This window comes from Lactuca sativa, chromosome 3 (assembly GCF_002870075.4).
Source record: "Lactuca sativa cultivar Salinas chromosome 3, Lsat_Salinas_v11, whole genome shotgun sequence".
Taxonomy (NCBI): domain Eukaryota; kingdom Viridiplantae; phylum Streptophyta; class Magnoliopsida; order Asterales; family Asteraceae; genus Lactuca; species Lactuca sativa.
This window is the reverse complement of record NC_056625.2, coordinates 109,330,191-109,341,161: the sequence shown is the minus strand read 5'-3', so window position 1 is coordinate 109,341,161 and position 10,971 is coordinate 109,330,191. Positions and strand designations below refer to the sequence as shown.

The 10,971-nt window shown below is 36.7% G+C and overlaps 1 protein-coding gene across 5 annotated transcripts; it reads left to right on the top strand.

Annotated features, from left to right (window-relative positions):
* Nucleotides 1–2,702: 2,702 nt before the first annotated feature.
* On the top strand, nucleotides 2,703–8,681 carry LOC128125930 (3-epi-6-deoxocathasterone 23-monooxygenase CYP90C1-like). 5 transcript variants are annotated; one of them, XM_052769353.1, is made up of 9 exons: nucleotides 2,703–2,803; nucleotides 2,883–3,047; nucleotides 3,645–4,472; nucleotides 5,594–5,933; nucleotides 6,686–6,835; nucleotides 6,904–7,185; nucleotides 7,281–7,370; nucleotides 7,548–7,733; nucleotides 8,243–8,681. In XM_052769353.1, exons 3-9 carry the CDS (start codon nucleotides 4,228–4,230, stop codon nucleotides 8,453–8,455), a joined length of 1,506 nt encoding a protein of 501 aa, XP_052625313.1. In that variant the 5' UTR covers nucleotides 2,703–2,803; nucleotides 2,883–3,047; nucleotides 3,645–4,227; the 3' UTR covers nucleotides 8,456–8,681. The 5 variants fall into 5 exon arrangements, with proteins under 5 accessions (XP_052625313.1, XP_052625315.1, XP_052625312.1 ...); XM_052769355.1 differs by lacking the exon at nucleotides 2,703–2,803 and having other exon boundaries at nucleotides 2,810–3,047; nucleotides 4,306–4,472; XM_052769352.1 differs by lacking the exon at nucleotides 2,703–2,803 and having other exon boundaries at nucleotides 2,810–3,047; nucleotides 4,205–4,472.
* Nucleotides 8,682–10,971: the final 2,290 nt, after the last annotated feature.

Below are 10,971 nucleotides of genomic sequence, written 5' to 3'. Positions count from 1 at the left end.
ATCTCTTGTTGGTATAAATTGAAGGAGAAGGTGATCAAGGCAAGAGAAGGCTGAAGGAAGTGTAAATCCAGCGATTTCATTGTTCAAGGGTTTCATATTGAGGTATTCCTTCGGACTTTCTCCAGTTTTGGGTGGTTATTCATAGAGTTAGGGTTTTCAAACCCTTTAGAAGATGATTATGTAGAGTATTTGGTCCCTTCTCGAGTTTGTGCCTTGGATCTGGACTCAAAGAGGTCCAGAGACCTTAACCCAGGGAGCTTTATGAGTCATTTTGGGGTTATTGGACTTAGGTTGCCATTTTTGGGGCCAAATCACCATTTGATGCCATTTTGTTGATATATAAGCATCAAGTTTCGAACTTTACGTGACATTCATGCTTGGGAAGGCCAGATCTATGGTTTAGGGGTACAGATCTGACCTCAGGAGGTCAGTAGAGTTTGTGCATGGCATGAACTCGCCGAGTTGTTCTTGAGACTCGGCGAGTAGGGTTAGGGTTTCACGTAAATCACTCAGTGAGTAGACTTGCCGAGTTGGGGGATAACTCAGTGAGTCAGAAGGGGATTAGAGGACTGGAGTTCGAGGCGGTACTCGCCGATTTGTTCTTGAGACTCGGCGAGTTGAGTCGGGGTGGCCCCGCGATTCATGCCTGGTGACTCGTCGAGCAAGGGGAGGGACTCGACGCGCCAAGCGGGACTAAAGAGTTAGTGGGCATGTGTAGACTCGCCGATTCGCCAACGTACACTCGACGAGTTGGGTCAAAGTTTGACCGTTGACTTTCGTTGACTTTTAGGTTTTGGTCAACAATAGTATTTTTGGATCAGAAAGGGGTAAAATGGTCTTTTACCCTTCTGTGGATTTTAGGAAGGGGTGTAGTCTAGCCTTGGGAGCCGTTAATGATTTAAATAATTACTTTATGTGATTAGGTGGGGCTAGGTCGTTGTTTCGAGGTTCAGAGATACCGAGTGGTGACTTTCTGAGACATTCCCGAGGTGAGTCTTCTCACTATACATTACCTAGTGTGGAAACCCTGAGCAGACCGGAGGGTCTTTTATGTTATGTGCTATTTGTGTATATGTGTTTGTGATATATGTATGCTGTGTGATATAGACCGGACCGGAGGGTCCAATGATATAGACCGGGCCGGAGGGTCCAACGAGACAGACCGGGTCGGAGGACCCAACGATACGGAACTGGAGGGTTCCGCTGAGATACATCGACCGGAGGGTCATATTGTAGCCTTGAGTGGTGTATGTGTTGTATGTGGTATTTTGGGGAACTCACTAAGAATTTATGCTTACCGTGTTGTGTGAAATGTGTTTAAGGTACCAGCGAGGATCGTGGGAAGGCGCCAGCTTGATTGTACACATTGTTGGAGTATTTTGCTGAGATTCTGGGGAGATGTTTTGATTACTTATATTTTGAGATGAATGTTTATGATTTGAGATACATTTTGATTTTATTATGAATTATGAAATTTGAAAAAAAAAATTGAAAAAAGTCGGTGTTACAAGTTGGTATTAGAGCCTTGGTTTGAGGGATTCGGATTCACCTTCGGGTGTATTTGAACTTAAACTGAGGATTTGAGAAAAAAATTTTAAGACCAACAAATTTTCTAAAGTAAAGAAATATGAAAGAGATGGAAAGAAACAGTGTGTACAATCAGCAAGCGCCCGAACGGTGATTTCCCAAAATACCCTTATGTTTTATATTATGAGATATTATGTAATGAGTTATGCATGCTTGGGTAGGCTAGGTAATCATGATAGGACTAGAGTGGCCTGATTTGTGATGCCTTAGCCTAGGAGATTCCTGCTACTAAGAGAATACTTGTGAGTGAGTAGGTAGCAATAAGGAGCTTATGAGGGGCTGATTAGGGTATAGCCTGTATATGGTATGCTTGTGATTTGGGATCCTAGGAAGAAGACTGGGAGTGAGTACTGATACGATGTGGAAGGTAGTATAGGGCCCATACTACTGGAAACATTGGATTGGTGGTCAGTCCGAGTAAGATTCCTTAGGAAACCAAAGAATCAAGTAGGGTGAGTGATCGAGTGTGAGTGATCTCGATTGGGTCTCTGATTGTTTTGTGATTTTATTTCAAAGACAGCATGGTGGTTACGAGACGACAGGATGGGGACAGTGGTACTAGTGGTACTCGTTACCCTAACTTATTCGTAGCCGTAACTGATTCTAAGGACAAGATCATTTTAAGGGGGGGGGGGGGGGGGGTGGAATCGTAACAACCCGAAAATCCTTCTGTTAACGAAACGAACCTTCCGTTAGTCGAGAAATAATTGTAATAAAGCAATTTTGATTATACGAGTATTAAAAAGGGATAATTAAAAAAAGATATTAAATTAATATGTGAAGGAGGTAATCAATAAGAGAAATTAAATATCCTCCTACTTTTGATTCTACCAATCCTCCTACCCATTTAAATGACGACATGTGTCATATTAGTATCCTAAAATTTCATTAAATGAACATTAAATGTTACACATGTCACCATTTCACTGGGTAGGAGGATATGTAGGAACAAAAAGTAGGAGGATATTTAATTTCTCAATCAATAAATAGAGGAGATATAATCCAATTAAATTGATTTATGGAATTATTAGGGTTAATATAATTCATTAATCGGTGTAAATGGTGTTGAGTATCTAAAATGTCATAAAATGAAACTTAACCTGTCAATGTCAATGTGTCTAGGGTTAGGTTGGAAGGTGGTTTAAAGCCAAACTTGTGGGACTATGGGTGAAATTCGGCTGTAACTTAAAAAAGCTTTGGATTGATTATTCTTCAGGTATGTTTTTATCACGTATGAATTAAGGGGCTGCCCTCCATCGACTCAGGCTATTACCATTTCTTTGTGCATCGATAAGGAGTAGAAGAAGAAAAAAAAGACCGAAACGTGTAGGGGGTGTCGGGCAGCAGAAACGATCGCAAGGAGGGTGGGAAAGAACTCATCGGCAACGCAAGGCAAGAGGTTGTGACAATTGACGGGATTTTCTGTGCAATTGAAGTGTTATGATTGATTCTTCTTCTTTGTAAGTCTAATTCCTTTTCAATCGATGAAGAATTGATTGATTACTTTGGCAATTTCTTCCTATTTGGTGTTAATAATCATACCTTCTTTCTCCTTACAATCATCGACTGTTGATAGGATTAAACTCTAGTTTTATTTGGTGTATTTTGATGGCTAATTGTTGTCAAAATCTTTTTATGAACACCCTCAAGAGTATTATTGCTACTGTTAAAAAATCAATTTCCATCTTTATGGTTGATTTTGGTTATGGATTAATGAGTTAAGTTGTCAATTAACCTTAAAATGCAATGCTGCGAAATTCTGAAAAATTATCAATCTGTCCCTGTTTTGAAAAAAATCTAGAAAAATCACCAGGAGTCGAATTGGGCTCTGAAAGTTTGAATTTTGAGTCTAGTTTGTTCATGATTTTTCCCAAGACCTGATATTATCCCTAACCAAGGTGAAAATCGTCTTTTTCACTGAAATTCGCTGCAGGCATATGCAGTTTTGTAAAATTCATAGAAAACTGTAGAAAAATCAGTTGGATATGTGTGAGTTGTACTTTTAAAGCTAAACATATGAGCTACCTTAATATGGAATAAATTTGAAATTTTTACAGGTTTAAGTGGTGCTAAAGTGGCCTTGAACAGGCTGTTGTTTCAAGTCAAAATTTGAAAATTTGGCTTAATGACCAATTTGCATGTTTGGGTAGTAAAAAAATTCTAGATGTTTTACAGTTGCTAACAAGTTTTCATATTTCAAAAAGCAACCTCAAATATTAAACATTTATTCTATATGTCTCACAAGAAAAATTATTTATTTTATTGGACAAATCGTTCTTTTTATAAAGAACCTGGTTTATCTTTCTTTTTTAAAAAAACTTATCATTATTCCTGGAATAAAAAATTATATTATAAACTCATAATCAGAATGAAGATACATACATTTACAATAAAAACAAGTTGAATCAAAGGCAAAATCGAGAAAGTCAATATCATTTACACCCATCCCCCCCTCTCTCTCTCTCATATTTATTACTCGAAAGCCTCTTGCTTGCTTTTTCTGCTCTATTTAGATTTCAAAATCTTCCCAATTCACTACAAACGTCATAGAAAGAAAACATTCCTTCACAAAACACAACCACCACCTCGAGGAGTTATTTCATATCCGAATTCACAGATTCAAGCTTTTTTCGATTAAGAATGGAGGAAATGAAATGGGTGTTTGGAAATTGGGAATTAATTTGCATATCGATTGTTCTTGGATGGTTATTCTACAAGTATTTGATTGTCCGAAAATGGGGTTTGGGAGATAACCAAGAGGAGGAGCGCCGCCTGCAACCACCGCGAGGCAGCTCAGGTTGGCCGTTGATCGGAGAAACAATTGAATTCATTGCGTCTGGATTCACTTCTCGTCCTGTCAGTTTCATGGAGAAACGCAAGTCTCTGTAAGTGAACTCTTATCCTTTTTCTTGGAGAAATTGGTATTTATTGATAGCAATATTATGTTTTGCATGCTTGGATTTTATGCATTTAGAGTTGTACGTTGTTTTGAGCTTAAGATTTTGTGTTCATTTTGACATTTGACAATTATAGAAATTTTTTTTACTGTAGTTATCAAATGTACAAGTTGTAAAAGCAAAATTTTATGAACTTAATAATAGCATTTTGAAGCTAACATATAAACAATATTTTATTATGATATGGTGTCATGGATCTAATCATCTAAAGGTACAAAATAGTTTTTTGTTGTTATTATTAGATATTACTTTTTAGATTGCATTGATAATTAAATGATGTTAAAAACTATATAATATAGCTAATAGTTGATAGTTGTCAATATGAAAAGGGTCAAATTGAATATAAAGCAAGTCAAGGATTGGTATATTTTACTAAAAAGTAAAAAAGATTCTAAAATAAAATAAACAAAAGTTAACATGGGAAATTGAACATCATTATATCAACAAAAATAGTAATAATAATACATAAAAGTGCATTTGTTTATCCCACCACATCTACATATGATGTTATCACATTACTACCTTCAATAATTGCAATCTATGTATTTGATAATCATACATTGGTTTCAAATGATTAGAAAATGCATAGCGTAAATTATGAAACCTTTTCAAGATAAACTTACAACTCTATTTCTCTAAGTTATATGTTTTGGAAATGGTAACTTTGACCAATTTAACTATGGATAAATCATTTTGATTTTTTTAAAAACATTAATAGCTCCTGTAAAATAAACACATTAGCTTTAGAAAAGATAGATAGAAAATCATAAAAATTATAGTATATAACTTTTTTTTTTTGGTTAAAAAAACCCAATTATGACATTGTAATTTAAAAAATCTATTCAATAGTAGCTATGAAAATTAATACGATGACATTGCTATAATCACAAGAATTTGAAGTACAATCTTATAACAAATTTAGCATAAAATAAGTCTTCTTTAGTTTCATAATCTCTCTCTTACTACTACAAACATATAAATCATCTCATCTTTACATAAACTCTATCTTTATACACCTAATTAAGAAATTTATGTTTCATCTCTCATAGTTATGGGAAGGTGTTTAAGACACACATTTTGGGCAGACCAATTATTGTGTCAACGGATCCGGATGTAAACAAAGTGGTTTTACAAAACCAAGGCAATGTTTTCATCCCGAGTTATCCGAAATCCGTGATCGAGTTGCTTGGTGAATCTTCAATACTCCAAATCAATGGCGGATTACAAAAGAGATTGCATGCGATTATCGGAGGTTTCTTGAGGTCTCCTCAATTCAAAGCTCGCATCACTAAAGATATTGAGAATTCAGTGAAGCTCGCATTGTCTTCTTGGATCGATCGGAAAAATACCCACCACCCTATTGTTTACCTCCAAGATGAAACGAAAAAGGTACACGATTTGACTTTTGTGGTCAAACATATCGTTTTCTTGAACTTATGATTAGTTGATCATATCAATATAGAATTTCCTTAAGATCGAAAAAATTGTTATCTTTTATGAAGTTTTGATGTGGGTAATCGTTATTTTCCATGTCTACATGATTACCTCCTAGAGGAAACAAAAATGGTGAAATCTTTGACTTTTGTGGTCAAACCGACACATAGTTTTCTAGAACATATGAATAGTGTGATCATATCAACATAGAACTTCATCAAGATAACTTAAACTGTTACTTTTTATAGATTTCGGATCTGGGTATTCATTCTTTTTAATACGTATGTAACTACCTCTAAGAGGAAACATGGTGAAATCTTTGACTTTTATGGGTAATCACTAAACATAGAATTTCATCAAGATCACTAAAAATCGTTACCTTTTATATCGTTCTGATGTGGGTGATCATTCTTTTTCCATATCTACATAAATTTGCATCTCGATTTTCACTTTTTTATAATTCATTTACAAAACTATAAGCACGTTGTCAGAGTTCGGCTTTTTCGAACGATTTAAACTTTGTATAATAACTAACATAATCCGAATTTCATTCTTACAAACGATAGATTGTCCCTATAGATCATTTTCAAGAAGTTATGAGTAAAGTGATGATATCAAAACAGAATTTCATCAAGTTTCTACACAATTTTGAATCTCAATTTCACCTTTTTAACGACGCACTCACTTTTTTATGGCTGCTGACGCAGATTACTTTCCAAATTCTTGTGAGGGTGTTGATGAGTGTGGAGCCAGGTGAAGATATGGAGTTCCTCAAGAGAGAATTCATGGAAGTCATCAAAGGCTTAATTTGTCTACCAATCAAACTTCCAGGTTTCAGAATGTATAAATCTCTCCAGGTAATTAATTCATTCATTATAAATTCATTACCAAATCTCAGTGGATCAGTAACTTTGAAATATTGCAGGCTAAAGAAAGAATGTTAAAGATGGTGAGAAAGATTGTAGATGATAGAAAAATGGCAATGGAGAAAAAAGAAACAAAAGATTCAGGTTCACCAAATGACGCCATTGATGTGTTGTTAAGAGATACAGGTGAATCAGATGGGACCCAGCAACGGTTACCCTTGGATTTCATCAGTGGGAACATTATTGAGATGATGATCCCTGGGGAAGACTCGGTGCCCATGATCATGACTCTAGCTGTCAAATACTTGAGTGATAATCCTGTTGCTCTTTCTTGTCTTATGGTGCGTATCAACTATGAAATGAATACATTTATGTTTTTCAACAACTTGTTTGAGACTTTGAGCTATGATTTGATTGAGTTTTATATGAATGGCAGGAGGAAAATGATGAATTAAAGAAGCGAAAGGATGAATCGGGCGAAGGGTATGCTTGGACCGATTATGTCTCACTTCCGTTTACTCAAGGCGTAAGTTTCGTGTCTTTAGATGGGGAGGGTATTTATGTCTTTTTGGATCGGACAAAATACTACAAATTTTGTTATTTTTGATATCGGTTATAGTATAATGCATGTCAAACACAGTACAACTTGTTTTGTCTTGTCTGTGTAGAAAACGAGGTGTAAAGAAATTGGTTTTTATTATAGGTGATAAGTGAGACTCTTCGGATGGCGAATATCATCAATGCGATTTGGAGAAAAGCTGTTGAAGACGTAGAAATCAAAGGCTACTTGATCCCAAAAGGATGGTGTGTTTTGGCATCATTGACTTCCGTTCATATGGATGAAGAAAACTATGAAAACCCCGATGAATTTGATCCATGGAGATGGGAGGTAAATAAGTGATTCTTTATATGTTTACAATATCTATACCTTTTGTCAGGTCAAGGGTTCGAGTCTCAGCAGTTAGCACCACAATGTGGAAGTTTTAATTCCAGTGTGAATTGTTGGGAACCATCGAGACTTATGTCAGTAGCGCCTAGTGGGCCACTGTCTACCTAGGGGGTGTTTGACTTATCTTTTTTAGAGGCAAAAGTCCTTTTTGGAAAAGTTACAAAAAGTCAGATTTTCCTGACTTTTCCAAAAAGTCAGTTTTTCTTATATCCAAAATCCAAAAGTAGCTTTTAAAATGCTTTTACCAAACATCTTTTACATTTTATCTTTCCAAAAAGAACTTTTGCCTCTTAAAAAGATAAGCCAAACATCCCCCTAATTTACCCTTCACATGATGTTCATGGTGCAGAGTGGTGTGTGTTAGCTTAAGGGTTGTTAGAAAAATAACCCTTTGTAAAATAATTTTAATATGTTTACTGAATTTACATTATATTGGTATCTATGTGTAGAAAACGGGAGCGAGTGTCAATAGCAACAAGTTTACACCGTTTGGTGGTGGACAAAGGTTGTGTCCCGGTTTGGAGTTCTCAAGGCTAGAAATCAGTATTTTCCTTCATCATTTTGTCACGAGTTACACTTGGGTTGCGGAAGAAGATCAGATTGTATATTTTCCAACGGTTAAGACAAAAAGAAAGTTACCTATCATGGTGACACCCAGATGAAATCAGTGACAAAAAGATATTTGATTAATAATTAATCGTATGAGTCATGGTAAATTTATTACAATTTGTTTGGGCATAAGGTGTATATATTATGATGAACAAAGGTTTGATTGTTTGTTTCTGGTCAACTTCAGTTTTGGGTTTATACTGTTTTGCTTTTACATAAAATAAGTGTTCAATTTGACCCTATTAATTTAGTTAGTCCATTCTTGGACATATTCATATACGGCTAAATATGATATTGGTGATGGCTAAATATGATATTGGTGATCCGTACAAGAAAAATCAAGGGTATTTTACTATATCTTTTAGTGAAGTTCTTTTCTAGGTTATATCATGACCTAATTAAGTTATATGTAAATCAAGATTAATTTAATTTCTTATGCATAATTGATGGTGATATAATGTTTTTATGATAAATAACAAAAATCAAAACACAAAATCTTTAATACGTTTAGGGATGTCGTGGTTGTGTGGGTGGGTGGATGGGTGTGGGGGAGATATGATAAGACATTTTTGTTTCGATTAATAATTGCTAAAATAAAAGGTTAGTAAAGGACATTCTTGTTTTTGTAATAGAACATAAGAAATGATAGCTACTATCTGTCTTTAGCCAAATAATGACAAATACCTTCATACACAAAATCAAATTGAAAATTGCACCAAACACCATTAACTTCAATAAGATCCATTCTAGTAAGAAAGCGTTTCATGTATTCAAAGACTTCGCTGCTCTGCTGGACATTTTCTACCCCTTGTTCTCGGTATTTAATTTGTTGCTGAATTGAGTCCACCAAGGGCTAACCAACAGCCCACTAAACTCAAGATTTTGGTTATCATTATTCATACTTTCCACCCCTCTTTGTTATTATTACCATTTTGACCTCTCCCTTCATTTTGACCCAAGGTACGCCCAGCGTACGCTGCAACTGGCCTAAACCTCGTTCTATTAGTTAAGACCCAACGTACAATTCTAGATTTAGGTTTATTAAAGTGCATTAAGCCAATAAGTTGCAAACTTTATGCTTTTGCATGTCTTAATGGGGAAAAACTTGGATTAAACCACATTATCTTCATCATACCACCTTAAATCCTTGCATGCTTGGACTTAATCCATCAATACTCCGTTTTCATGCTCAAGGGACGTTGGAAACACTAGGATCTAACATTATAACCTTCTGGAGTAGCTCATACTCTCAACAAAATATCTCAAGGACCATTTAATGATTAAATTAGCCCTAAAATACAAACTAACTGTAACATCCGGATTCCCAGGTATATTATTTTATTCATTTTATTTTTGGAGTTGTGGAGGAACTCGGCGAGTTGGTGTCAAGACTCGCCGAGTAGGGTCGCGGATGTTCATTCGGGTTCACGTCCGGACTCGGCGAGTCCACGCTGTTTAATGAAGCCCTAATTTCCAGGGTTTGGGACCTATTTAAAGGCCCTTATGGCCGTCAATAGCGGCTACCACACCCCAGAGAGAGACCTAGACCGTTGGTGAGGTAAGGAGCGGCCATTGTTGATCTCTTGTTGGTATAAATTGAAGGAGAAGGTGATCAAGGCAAGAGAAGGCTGAAGGAAGTGTAAATCCAGCGATTTCATTGTTCAAGGGTTTCATATTGAGGTATTCCTTCGGACTTTCTCCAGTTTTGGGTGGTTATTCATAGAGTTAGGGTTTTCAAACCCTTTAGAAGATGATTATGTAGAGTATTTGGTCCCTTCTCGAGTTTGTGCCTTGGATCTGGACTCAAAGAGGTCCAGAGACCTTAACCCAGGGAGCTTTATGAGTCATTTTGGGGTTATTGGACTTAGGTTGCCATTTTTGGGGCCAAATCACCATTTGATGCCATTTTGTTGATATATAAGCATCAAGTTTCGAACTTTACGTGACATTCATGCTTGGGAAGGCCAGATCTATGGTTTAGGGGTACAGATCTGACCTCAGGAGGTCAGTAGAGTTTGTGCATGGCATGAACTCGCCGAGTTGTTCTTGAGACTCGGCGAGTAGGGTTAGGGTTTCACGTAAATCACTCAGTGAGTAGACTTGCCGAGTTGGGGGATAACTCAGTGAGTCAGAAGGGGATTAGAGGACTGGAGTTCGAGGCGGTACTCGCCGATTTGTTCTTGAGACTCGGCGAGTTGAGTCGGGGTGGCCCCGCGATTCATGCCTGGTGACTCGTCGAGCAAGGGGAGGGACTCGACGCGCCAAGCGGGACTAAAGAGTTAGTGGGCATGTGTAGACTCGCCGATTCGCCAACGTACACTCGACGAGTTGGGTCAAAGTTTGACCGTTGACTTTCGTTGACTTTTAGGTTTTGGTCAACAATAGTATTTTTGGATCAGAAAGGGGTAAAATGGTCTTTTACCCTTCTGTGGATTTTAGGAAGGGGTGTAGTCTAGCCTTGGGAGCCGTTAATGATTTAAATAATTACTTTATGTGATTAGGTGGGGCTAGGTCGTTGTTTCGAGGTTCAGAGATACCGAGTGGTGACTTTCTGAGACATTCCCGAGGT

Coding starts and splice junctions, on each gene's coding strand:
- LOC128125930 (XM_052769353.1), top strand. CDS start 4,228: ATGGAGGAAATGAAATGGGTGTTTGGAAATTGGGAATTAATTTGCATA. Junction 7,186..7,280: donor TTGCTCTTTCTTGTCTTATG/GTGCGTATCAAC, acceptor TATGAATGGCAG/GAGGAAAATGATGAATTAAA. Junction 7,371..7,547: donor CACTTCCGTTTACTCAAGGC/GTAAGTTTCGTG, acceptor TTTTTATTATAG/GTGATAAGTGAGACTCTTCG.